This window comes from Oryx dammah, unplaced genomic scaffold (genome assembly GCF_014754425.2).
Source record: "Oryx dammah isolate SB20612 unplaced genomic scaffold, SCBI_Odam_1.1 HiC_scaffold_28, whole genome shotgun sequence".
NCBI classification, from domain to species: Eukaryota; Metazoa; Chordata; class Mammalia; order Artiodactyla; family Bovidae; genus Oryx; species Oryx dammah.
Window position 1 is genome coordinate 1652431 of NW_024070212.1, and position 13422 is coordinate 1665852.

General features: G+C 44.0%; 1 protein-coding gene across 1 annotated transcript in view; it reads left to right on the forward strand.

The window, feature by feature from the left end:
• The window catches only part of GPA33 (glycoprotein A33), a 51706-nt gene extending 44341 nt beyond the window's left edge, over positions 1 to 7365 (forward strand). The window contains exons 5-7 of the mRNA XM_040229958.1: positions 4368 to 4487; positions 5196 to 5328; positions 5718 to 7365. Of these exons, the coding sequence (XP_040085892.1) occupies positions 4368 to 4487; positions 5196 to 5328; positions 5718 to 5856 (392 nt within the window). The 3' untranslated portion in view covers positions 5857 to 7365. The remainder of the gene's footprint in view (positions 1 to 4367; positions 4488 to 5195; positions 5329 to 5717) is intronic.
• The last annotated feature ends 6057 nt before the right edge of the window (positions 7366 to 13422 follow it).

Consider the following 13422-nt stretch of genomic DNA (forward strand, 5'->3'; position numbering starts at 1 on the left):
CCCCAGGCTGGGCAGCCTGATGTGAGGCTCAGAATTCTCACTTCTGTGAAAGAATCTCTGTGATATAATTATTTACCAGCTTGTGGGTTGCCCGCCTGGTGGGTATAGGATTTGATTGGGCATATTGTGAATGTGCCCTTCCGACCATCTTATTGTGGCTTCCTCTTTGTCTTTGGATGTAGAGTATCTTTTTTGGTGGGTTCCAGTCTTTTTTTCAGGGGTTGTTTCAGCAGTTAGATATGATTTTGGTATTTTTGTGGGAGGAGTTGACCTCAAGTCCTTCTACTCTGTCATTCTGTCTCCAACCAGAAGCCAAAGTTCTTTAATAACCATAGATGTGGACATGTGGGTAATCCTTTGGGTGTGTCTTCTCAGACAAATTCACATAAAATATGTGTCTGTACTGTTGGTCACCCCATCAAATGTGTTATCTTGTTCACAAAGTGTTTTGGTCAGAGAGGCCTCATTTTGAACATAAATGATGCATTTCTATATGATGCTAGCCTTTAGAACCACACAGTCTGTTCCTGCAGCCATTCCTGCAAGTGGCACTGTCCAGAACACCAAGATTCATAGTCTCTTCCATGGGGTGCTTTCTGAGACCACAATGGGCAATTACTCATAAACTGTGCTTCTTCTTCATCTATGATCTGGAAGGTCCTGGCATGGTCTTTCTCCTTATCACCCTTTCTGTTCTCTTTTCTGTATTTTTTTTTAAAGAAAGTTGTTGTCAACTGTTCTTGGGAATTCTAGATCTAAAAATGAATTTTTGTTACTGTTTTGTCATTTCTTATTTTTGTGACCCTGGGGAAGTCACTTAACTTCTCCAACCCTCCAGTTACCTCTAGGGCACTGGAGATTGAAATATTTCTTCCATCCACAATACAAGATTGTTGGAAAAATCAGAGGACATCATATTTGAGGAAGTATAGTGAGTAGCACATTCAGACAAGAAAAATTCACACTGAGATACAATCTTGCAACAGAGTAGAGCTGGACAGGGAAAGGATTGGCCACCAGGGGAACTAGTAAGAGGTAAAGCTGGATTACTATGAATGGAGGTTTGTGACATTATAAAGGAGTCAGGGATCAAGACCATCCCCATGGAAAAGAAATGCAAAAAAGCAAAATGGCTGACTGAGGAGGTCTTACAAATAGCTGTGAAAAGAAGAGAGGCCAAAAGCAAAGGAGAAAAGGAAAGATATACCCATTTGAATGCAGAGTTCCAAAGAATAGCAAGGAGGGATAAGAAAGCCTTCCTTAGTGATCAGTGCAAAGAAACAGAGGAAAACAATAGAATGGGAAAGACTAGTGCTCTCTTCAAGAAAATTAGATATACCAAGAGAACAGTTCATGCAAAGATGGGCACAATAAAGGACAGAAATGGTATGGATCTAACAGAAGCAGAAGACATTAAGAGGTGGCAAGAATACACAGAAGAACTATACAAAAAAGATCTTCATGACCCAGATAACAACAATGGTGTGATCACTCATCTAGAGCCAGACGTCCTGGAATGTGAAGTCAAGTCGGCTTTAGGAAGCATCACTATGAACAAAGCTAGTGGAGCTGATGGAATTCCAGTAGAGCTATTTCAAATCCTGAAAGATGATGCTGCACTCAATATGCCAGCCAATTTGGAAAACTCAGCAGTGGCCACAGGACTGGAAAAGGTCAGTTTTCATTTGAATCCCAAAGAAAAGCAATGCCAAAGAATGCACAAACTACCACACAATTGCATTCATCTCATACACTAGTAATGTTCAAAATTCTCCAAGCCAGGCTTCAACAATACGTGAACTGTGAACTTCCAAGATGTTCAAGTGGGTTTTAGAAAAGGCAGAAGAACCAGAGATCAAATTGCCAACATCCGCTGGATCATCGAAAAAGCAAGAGAGTTCCAGAAAAACATCTGCTTTATTGGCTATGCCAAAGCATTTGACGGTGTGGATCACAATCAACTGTGGAAAATTCTGAAAGAGATGGGAATACCAGACCACCTGACTTGCCTCTTGAGAAATCTGTATGCAGGTCAGGAAACAACAGTTTGAACTGGACATGGAACAACAGACTGGTTCCAAATAGGAAAAGGAGTATGTTAAGGCCGTATATTGTCACGTTGCCTGTTTAACTTATATGCAGAGTAAATCATGAGACATGCTTTGCTGGATGAAGCACAAGCTGGAATCAAGATTGCCAGGAGAAATATCAATAACCTCAGATATGCAGATGACCACACTTATGACAGAAAGCAAAGAAGAACTAAAGAGCCTCTTGATGAAAGTGAAAGAGGAGAGTGAAAAAGTTGGCTTAAAGCTCAACATTCAGAAAACTAAGATCACGGCATCCGGTCCTATCACTTCATGGCAAATAGATGGGGAAACTGGAAACAGTGGCTGACTTTATTTTTCTGGGCTCCAAAATTACTGCAGATGGTGATTGCAGCCATGATATTAAAAGACGCTTACTCCTTGGAAGGAAAGTTATGACCAACCTAGACAGCATGTTAAAAAGCAGAGACATTACTTTGTCAACAAAGGTCCATCTAGTCAAGGCTATGTTTTTTCCAGTGGTCATGTATGGATGTGAGAGTTAGACTATAAAGAAAACTGAGCACTGAAGAATTGATGCTTTTGAACTGCACTGTTGGAGAAGACTCTTGAGAGTCCCTTGGACTGCAAGGAGATCCAACCAGTCCCTCCTAAAGGAGATCAGTCCTAGGTGTTCATTGGAAGGACTGATGTTGAAGCTGAAACTCCAATACTTTGGCCACCTGATGCGAAGAGCTGACTCATTTGAAAAGACCCTGATGTTTAGAAAGGTTGAAGGTGGGAGGAGAAGGAGATGACAGAGGATGAGATGGTTAGATGGCGTCAGTGACTCAGTGGACATGAGTATGAGTAAACTCCAGGAGTTGGTGATGGACAGGGAGGCCTGGCGTGCTGCATTCCATGAGGTCCCAAAGAGTCGGACACGACTGAGTGACTGAACTGAACTGAACTGAAAGCTGGATTGTCAAGGCTAGATCTGTAACATCACATCCATATTAAGAAACTTGGACTTATTATTGAAGATGAGGGACTGCCTCTGAAATGTCACTCAGATCCTATTTGCAATTTAGAATATCTCCTCGGAGGGAGTGTGACCCACCTGGTGACAGCAGGGGAGGCTGGCTCTGCAGCAAATTAGAGGACAAAGGTCTCTGACTCTTCTCTCATAATAGTGATTATGACACAGCGTTAATGAGGATGTGTGTGTGTGAGCTCAATTGCTTCAGTTGTGTCCAAGTGTTGGTGACCTTATGGACTGTAGCCTGCCAAGCTTCTCTGTCCATGGAATTCTCCAGGCAAGAATACCAGGGTGGGTTGCTGTGCTCTCCTCTAGGGGATCTTCCCAACCCAGGGATTGAATCCGCATCTCTTATGTCTGCTGCAGGGGGTTTCTTCACCACTGGCACCACCAGGAAAGCCCATCATTGAGGATGGGATATATAAATTTGTCTAAACATTTATGTTTTATGCTTTAGCTCTCCCTTTCAAGGTGAAGACATTTGTAGGATCATAGATTTAGTAGAACAGCTCATGAGGACATCTAGACCATTGCCCTGAATTTGGGAGGATCAGATACTTTCCCTCCCACTTCCAGATGAGGTAACTACAGCTCGCAGAAGTTAAATGGCTTACTTAAATGGTGGAAAAGAAAGAGGAGGAGTCTAGACTGCCTGCCTGCCTCCTCCCCACCCCACCACACATACACATACATACACAACATACAAATACCACATACACTCACACACACACCACTCATGGTAGAGAAATACAGAAGTCAGAGTCCTTGAGGTTCTAAAGCCTGCTTTCACATGAGTCTAAGCTGCGGAATTCTGTTTCTGAAGATCATAAAAATGGTTATAATTGTATCATCTAATTATACAACATTTCTATGTAATATATAATGCATATTATGTTTCCTAAGCATTTACATCAGGCATTTGGTTGTGGGCTTATATTCATTAGTACTTTATTTCATGTTCACAATTACCCTGTTGTGAAGGCACTATTATTATTTTATTTGTAAATAAACAGATTTAGTGAAGCTAAGTTCCTTGCCCAAAGTCACAAAATTAATGTGGCTTCAAACACATGGTTCCTGCCTGAATTCTAAGCACTTCAGAATTGTGCAGTCCACCTGGTTTAATCATCCTGCAGCCCTAGAGGCGGATAGTTTCTCCACATTCCAGATGAGGCTCAGACATGCTCAGTGGCAATGCTTTTATCTACATTGGAGTTCAGCAGTCCACACTCCTTCCTAGCTGTTTCTCTTCTACTATGGTGGACTGTCCCCTCAGCCTGACTCTTCTTCCTTCCCAGTCACAGGACAGACCTTCTCTCTGAAAAACATCTCCACAGAAATGTCGGGTTACTACATCTGCATCTCCAGCAACGAGGTGGGGACTGAGTCCTGCAACATCACTGTGGCTGTCAGACCTCGTAAGAGCAGTTTGGGGTGGAGGGAGAGTGGGAGGGTGAAGGCCAGAAGGTGACCGGCTGGGGGTCCGAAGAGTCAGCTGCCTGGGAGGTGAGCCGGGCAGCCTCTTGGGGTCTCCCGTTGGCAGGTGGCTGAGGTGATGACCCGATGCTCCTGTCCCAGGCTCCCCTCATCTGGAGGTTAGCCCAGTTCCCTTTGTTGTTTGGAAATAGCACCTAAGACTGGCTTCTGGAGACCTTAGTCCTACCCTTAGGGTTGCTCTGTGGGCATGGGGGAAGTGCCCAGATCTGGCTTCCACAGAGCCTGGACCCCATCACTTGGGGAAAGACACCCTGAGCAGCTTGGAAATGAGCTAGAGTAGGAGCTGACATGACACCTGAGGGCTTTTTTGGAGCCTGAGTAGCTCAGATCTGTTGGCCATCTGGCCTTTTGTACACCTCCATCCTGAGAAACATCCTCCCGCCTTGTCTGGTTCCATTCCCACGAGGCTGTGCCTTCCATGGAGTGCCCCCAGAAGCTGGCGGCGCTGCCCCTTGGGCTGGGAAGACAGGCACCGCTCAGAGCCTGGGAGGGGCCAGCTCTCACATCTGGGGCACTGGCTGTTGTGGCCCCTCACCCCTGGCATGCTCTCTGCATCTTGACTTGTGTTATGGGCTCGAGCTGGGAACTGTGGTTAGGGCTCACAGGGCTTGCGGCTCTGTCTCTCCCAGCCTCCATGAACGTGGCTCTGTATGCGGGTGTCGCTGGGGGTGTGGCTGTGGCTCTCGTCATCATTGGCATCATCCTGTACTGCTGCTGCTGCCGGGACACCAGCAAGGCTGAGGACACTGAGGTCGCACGGCCGTGAGTGTCGGGGACAGCCTATGGGCAAGGGTCTAAGCAGATTAGGAAGGTGTGCCCCAGCTCCTCACACAGCCTCTTCCTCTCATAACACCTCGGGGGCAGCTGTTAACAATAAAAACAGCTTTGATCCATCCCATTTTATAGTTGAGAAAAGAGTAAATGATTCACCCAAATCCTAAAGTGGCACTGCTATCTGGGACATGACTCCAGAGCCCGTGGTTCTCCAGTCTCTAATCCCAGGGTAGAGTTTCCTGTGGGTGTCCAGGGCCGGGTGTGGGGGCAAGCCTCTGTCATAGGCTGCTTTCTCCTCATAGGAAGCACTAGACCCGGCTCCCTCAGTCCTGAGTGGGTGAGTGTGAACCCTTCCCCTCTGTCCTCAATGCCTGCAGGAATCGGGCAGCCTACCGGAAGCCACCAGAGCAGCTGACAGAGCTTTCCAGAAGACAAGAAGAGGAGGGCGAGGATGACTACAGGCGTGAAGACCAGAGGGACACCGGCCGAGAGAGCCCTGACCAGGCTGGCCGATGATCCGGGCCTGCTGCAGGCTGGGGCCAGTGGGAGGATTAGGGGTCATCCCCCTGCCTCCAGGCCTCTCCCCTCCTTTCCAAACCCTATTTTTCTGACTCTTTGTTCCAGTTACTGAGGGATGCTTCATTCCCCATGTTGGCTACGGGAAGACTTGGCTTGGCCTAGCCAAGGGGATGTCACTTTTGACTGACCCTGCCAAGTGCCCTCCCCTTTGAAATGACCCTCCTATTACCCTCAGGGCCCTTCACCTTGGACTAGGCAGCAGCCTCCACTTCCCTCTGGTGCTCCTGCTCCCCAGAGGTGATACTAGCCTCAGGATGGCAGAAGTTGCCCTCCCCACTGTGTGCCCAGCACCCAGGGGAACAGCACCTGGCAGAGGTTTTGCATGCAATGCATTTTTGTTGAATGAATGAAAGAATAAATGAGTACATAAGGCCTTTATTTATCCAGCTTTGGTGTGAACTCCTTGCTTTGGACCCATGTTGGCCTGGCCTCAAGCTCCCTCTCCAGCTGCATCTCCCACAACTTTTCTGAATATTCCAGATGCTCCCTGCAAGGGCCACCCCAGCTCCCACTGCACACTCCCTCATGGGGTTTTGCTTTCTCCTTTTGGCTGGGAATGCCCATGAAACTCCCATCTCTGCCTGTCAAATCCTACCTGGCCCTCCAGGCCCGTCTCAAATGCAAGTGAACTCTAACTCTATAACCCCATCCTAATCTCACACACAGATGGGGACAATCTTGTTACTTTGTCCCACACCCATCACAGGCCACATGGCACCGTTGTCTGAGGGTCTCTCCCTCTGTGTATAGTGTGAACTCCTGGAGCAAGGCCTGGGCCTCAACCCCCTGCTTTTCCTGGAGCCCTCACAGTCTACAGCCTTTCTAGCAGGCTCAGTCCACCTAAATTTAGGAAACTGCTTTTGTAGATTGGGCCTTCCCCCTCTGGTCCCCGAGACACAAAGATGACTCCCGCCCAAACCCACTTGCTAATTTCATGAATGAAGGAAGAGATGATTTAAATGAACACATACTCATGTGAGTATGTACACTGGAGTCAGTTTGCAGCTGGCCCTGTGGTCACAGTGATTCTTTTCAAGGCCAGAGTAACTGACATGCCCATCTCTGCTTCTTGATACCTAACCCCTGCCCTGCCTGGCCTGTTCCTGTCTTGGCTGGGCTGCCAGATCTGCTTTGCTGGCCAGCTGTCTAGTTGCTCCTCCCACAGCCTCTCACCTGTTGGTCAATTACTTCTTCTGTTCCCAAGAGATCGGCGGTGTCCTGCTGCTTGGGTCCTGTAATCCAGTGGCTAGTCTCACTCAAATGCAATTTGCCAGTAATAAACATTGTCATTTCTTTTTTTTTTTTTCTGAATAATTAGGAAAGCAAATCTGTAAATCTGTTGTCCATCTGTGATTTTTAAAAATATATTTTTTATATGTTTTGTTAAATTCTTTAGTTCATTCAAAATGCTGTCAGTAATAATAAAATTATTGGTGGAAATTCTTATTTCTTTTTTAAAGTGGGCTTTATTCACATCAAGGTAGAGATTATGTCTTTTGTTGTTGTGTGTCAGCCTACTGTGGGCCTCTCTTGGGCTTTCTGGGAGAGGTGAGGTGAGGTGAGGGAGCCAAGCAAAGAGAGAACTGGGTCAGATCCTGTGGGCCCCATTGCTTGTAGCCATCGTAGGGTCAGGCAATGGTTGCTGGGGACAGGACAGAGCCCCGCTGATTATAGAATATTCCAGGCGCCTGCAACATCAGAGAGAACACACAGACCTGGGAGTCGGTGCATGCACTCTAAGGAAGATGACAGAGAGGCTCTGGCCAGATATACCCCAAGAGCACCCCTCCTGAGAGAGGGAAGAAAGCAGACCCCTGGCCCCCACTCCAACTGTCAGAGATCTGATGACTCTTCCTTCTCCCCAAGCACTCAGCTCTGTCACCCTCTCCCATCACACATTCAGAATCCTCTTGACCTATGTACCTCTGTCTTACACCTGTCCCATGGTACTGTCATTATCATGGTCTGTGTCTGCCTAGGCCTGTGAGATTCATGAGAATAGGAACTGATCTTACTCATGGCCACATATTGACAGAAAACTTGATACATTTTTGTTGAATGAATAATTTTTTTTTGGTCACCGTGTCCTGTTCAAGGCCATTTCCTTGTCCTCTAGATACTTTGGGTGTCTCCCAGCCCTCCTGGTGTAAGGTTTTACACACATGATCTTGAAATTGGTGGAAAGGAGGTGGCCACCTCCCCCAGCCCTGACCTGGCTGACCTCTCTGCCCCTGGAAGGGCTCTGAAAGTTTACCTGCCTTAGCTCCAGGCTTGTGTAAGAAAACAAAGGAGATTGGAACCCACCACATTCCTTCAGCAATAAATATTTTGTGAGCTCCTACAGTGTGTCATATTGAGAAACCTGTGTGCAGGTCAAGAAGCAACAGTTAGAACCAGACATGGCACAACAGACTGGTTCCAAATTGGGAAAGGTGTACTTCAAGGCTGTATATTGTCACCCTGCTTATTTAACTTATATGTAGAGTACATCATGTGAAATGCCAGCTGGATGAAGCACAAGCTGGAATCAAGATTGCCAGGAGAAATACCAAACCTCAGATATGCAGATGACATCACCCTTATGGCAGAAAGCGAAGAAGAACTAAAAAGACTCTTGATGAAGGTGAAAGAGGAAAGTGAAAAAGCTGGCTTAAAACTCAACATTCAGAAAATTAAGATCATGGCATCCAGTCCCATCACTTCATGTCAAATAGATGAGGAAACAGCAGAAAAAGTGACAGACTTTATTTTCTTGGGCTCCAACTTCAGATGGTGACTGCAGTGAAATTACATGGCATTCACATGCAGCCATGAAATTAAAAGACACTTCCTCCTTAGAAGAAAAGCTATGACCAACCTAGACAGCATATTAAAAAGCAGAGACATTACTTTGCCAACAAAAGTTTGTCTAGTCAAAACTATGGTTTCTCCAGTAGTCATGTATGGATGTGAGTTGGACCATAAAGAAGGCTGAGTGCTGAAGAACTGGTGCTTTCAAATTGTCATGTTGAAGAAGACTCTTGAGAGTCCCTTGAACTGCAAGGAGATCAAATCAGTCAATCCTAAAGGGAATCAGTCCTGAATATTCATTGGTAAGACTAATGCTGTGAAGCTAAAGCTCCAATAGTTTGGCCACCTGATGCAAAGAACTGACTCATTAGAAAAGACCCTAATGCTGGGAAAGATCGAAGGCAGGAGGAGAAGGGAACCACAGAGGATGAGATGGTTGGATGGAATCACCGACTCAATGGACATGAGTTTGAGCAGGCTCTGGGAGATGGTGAAAGAGGCATGCTGCAGTCCATGGGGGTTGCAAAGAGCTGGACATGACTGAATGATTGAACAGCAACAATAATGTGCCAAACACAGTACTGGCTGCACGGGATATAGAGCTCCCTATGACATCATTATTCAGGAGGGGCTATTGTCTAATGGAGGCGACAGACAGGAGGGTGGTCATGTGAGACGGTGAAGATGCCATGAGAATGCAATACAGGGGCCTGAGTTACTCAGCCAGAGGGGATTGGGAAAGCTTCAAAGAGGAGGTGACCTGTGGGTTGCATCTTGAAGGAAAAAAAAAGGAGTTTTAAAAGTGAGAAAGGGGGTGGTGCTGAGCCTTCTGTCCTCCATTTCAGGTCTCTTTTACTTTGGTCTTAAATTACATTGAGTTGATGAGACTACTCTCTTGCTGTATTTATTTCAAGCCATAAACTCAATGAGAATCAGATTATTATCGGTTCCCTTACAGTCACCATTAGCCCAGCAGTACAGCCTCCTTCCCAATTCAGGGTTTCCAGCTGACAGTTCATAGCCTTACTGTGTTTGAGAAAAGAGACCAAGAAAAAGAAAGAAGAAAAAAAGAAAAGAGACCCGTGGTTGAGGGAAGATTGTTTGCTAGACACTCATTAGGCACTTGAGACAGTTTTTCAAGTAATCCTCACTTGGACTTTCAAATATTAAGGCATATTTTTTTCTCTTTATATGCTTTTATTTATTTTTAAAATTTATTTTAATTGGAGGCTAATTACAATATTGTAGTGGTTTGCCATACATTGACATGAATCAGCCATGGGTGTACATGTGTTCCCCATCCTGACCCTCCCTCCTGCCTCCCTCCCATCCCATCACTCAGGGTCATCCCAGTGCACCAGCCCCGAGCCCCCTGTCTCATGCATAGAACCTGCACTGGTGATCTATTTCACATATGATAATATACATGTTTCAGTGCTATTCTTTCAAATCATCCCACCCTCACCCTCTCCCACAGAGTCCAAAAGCCTGTTTCTATACATCTGTGTCTCATATGCTGTATCACATAGAGGGTCATTACCATTTTTCTAAATTCTATATATATGCATTAGTATACTGTATTGGTGTTTTTATTTCTGACTTACTTCACTCTGTATAATAGGCTCCAGTTTTGTCCACCTCATTAGAATGGATTCAAATGTATTCTTTTTAATGGCTGAGTAATATTCAAGTGTGTACATGTACCACAACTTTCTTTTTTTTTAATATAAATTTATTTTTTTTAACTGGAGGCTAATTACTTTACAATATGGTAGTGGTTTTGGCATACATTGACATGAATCAGCCATGGGTGTGCATGTGTTCCCCATCCTGAAACCCCCTCCCACCTTGCTCCCCATCTCATCCTTCTGGGTCATAGGAGTTTTATAGTTTTCAGTCTTACATTTAGATCTTTAATCCATTTTGAGTTTATTTATGTGTATGGTGTTAGAAAGTGTTCTCATTTCATTCTTTTATAAGTGGTTGACCAGTTTTCCCAGCACCACTTGTTAAAGAGATTGTCTTTAATCCGTTGTATATTCTTGCCTCCTTTGTCAAAGATAAGGTGTCCATAGGTGTGTGGATTTATCTCTGGGCTTTCTATTTTGTTCCATTGATCTATAGTTCTGTCTTTGAGCCAGTATCATACTATCTTGATGACTGTGGCTTTGTAGTAGAGCCTAAAGTCAGGCAGGTTGCTTCCTCCAGGTCCATTCTTCTTTCTCAAGATTGCTTTAGCTATTTGAGGTTTTTTGTATTTCCATACAAATTGTGAAATTATTTGTTCTAGTTCTGTGAAAAATACCACTGGTAGCTTGATAGGGATTGCATTGAATCTGTAGATTGCTTTGGTTAGTATACTCATTTTCACTATATTGATTCTTCCAATCCATGAGCATGGTATATTTCTCCATCAGTTTACTTTGAAATAAAGGCTGTGAAAAGAGACAAAGAAAGACACTACATAATGATCAAAGGATCAATCCAAGAAGAAGATACAACAATTATAAATATATATGTACCCAACAAAGGAGCACTTCAATATGTAAGGCAAATGCTAACAAGTAAGAAAGGTGAAATTAACAGTAACACAATAATAGTGGGAGACTTTAATACCCCACTCACACCTATGGACAGAGCAACTAAACAGAAAATTAGCAAGGAAACACAAACTTTAAATGATACATTGGACTAGTTAGACCTAATTGATATCTATAGGACATTTCACCCCAAAACAATGAATTTCACCTTTTTCTCAAGTGCACATGGAACCTTCTCTGGGATAGATCACATCCTGGGCCATAAATCCAGCCTTGGTAAATTAAAAAAAATTGAAATCATTCCAAGCATTTTTTCTGACCACAATGTCAGAAATGTCAACTACAGGAAAAAAACTATTAAAAATTCCAAAATATGGAGGCTAAACAACTCGCTTCTGAATAACCAAAAATCACAGAGGAAAAAAAAAATCAAAATACGCATAGAAATGAAAGAAAATGAAAACACAACAACCCAAAACCCACGGGACTCAGTAAAAGCAGTGCTCAACATTCAGAAAATGAAGATCACGGCATCCGGTCCCATCACTCCATGGGAAATAGATGGGGAAACAGTGTCAGACTTTATTGTTTTGGGTTCCAAAATCACTGCAGATGGTGACTGCAGCCATGAAATTAAAAGATGCTTACTCCTTGGAAGAAAAGTTATGACCAGCCTAGAAAGCATATTCAAAAGCAGAGACATTATTGCTGAGTAAGGTCCGTCTAGTCAAGGCTATGGTTTTTCCAGTAGTCATGTATGGACGTGAGAGTTGGACTGTGAAGAAGGCTGAGCGCCGAAGAATTGATGCTTTTGAACTGTGGTGTTGGAGAAGACTCTTGAGAGTCCCTTGGACTGCAAGGAGATCCAACCAGTCCATTCTGAAGGAGATCAACCCTGGGATTTCTTTGGAAGGAATGATGCTGAAGCTGAAACTTCAGTATGTTGGCCACCTCATGGGAAGAGTTGACTCATTGGAAAAGACTTTGATGCTGGGAGGGATTGGGGGCAGGAGGAGAAGGGGATGACAGAGGATGAGATGGCTGGATGGCATCACGGACTCGATGGATGCGAGTCTTAGTGAACTCTGGGAGTTGGTGATGGTCAGGGAGGCCTGGCGTGCTGAGATTCATGGGGTCGCAAGGAGTTGGACATGAGTAAGCAACTGAACTGAACTGACTGAAAAGCAGTGCTAAGGGGAAGGTTCATAGCAATACCAGCTTACCTCAGGAAACAAGAAAAAAGTAAAATAAATAACCTAACTCTACACCTAAAGCAACTAGAAAAGGAAGAAATGAAGAGCCCTGGGGTTAGTAGAAGGAAAGAAATCATAAAAATTAGGGCAGAAATAAATGCAAAAGAAACAAAGGAGACCATAGCAAAAATCAACAAAGCCAAAAGCTAGTTCTTTGAGAAGATAAATAAAATTGACAAACCATTAGCCAGACTCATCAAGAAACAAAGGGAGAATAATCAAATCAACAAAATTAGAAATGAAAACGGAGGGATCACAACAGACAACATAGAAATACGACAACTTGGAAGAAATAGACAAATTCTTAGAAAAGGATAGCTTTCCAAAACTGAACCAGGAAGAAATAGAAAATCTTAACAGACCCATCACAAGCACGGAAATTGAAGCTGTAATCAGAAATCTTCCAGCAAACAAAAGCCCAGGACCAGACAGCTTCACAGCTGAATTCTACCAAAAATTTAGAGAAGAGCTAACACCTATCCTACTCAAACTCTTCCAGAAAATTGCAGAGGAAGGTAAACTTCCAAAACCATTCTATGAGGCCACCATCACCCTAATACCAAAACCAGACAAAGATGCCACACAAAAAAAGAAAACTACAGACCAATATCACTGATGAACATAGATGCAAAAATCCTTAACAAAATCCTAGCAAACAGAATCTAACAACATATCAAAAAGATCATACATCATGACCAAGTGGGTTTTATCCCAGGGATGCAAGGATTCTTTTATATCCTCAAATCAATCAATATAATATATCACATTAACAAATTGAAAGATAAAAACCATATAATTATCTCAATAGATGCAGAGAAAGCCTTTGGCAAAATTCAACATCCATTTATGATAAAAATCCTCCAGAAAGCAGGCATAGAAGGAACATACCTCAACATAATAAAAGCTATATATGACAAACC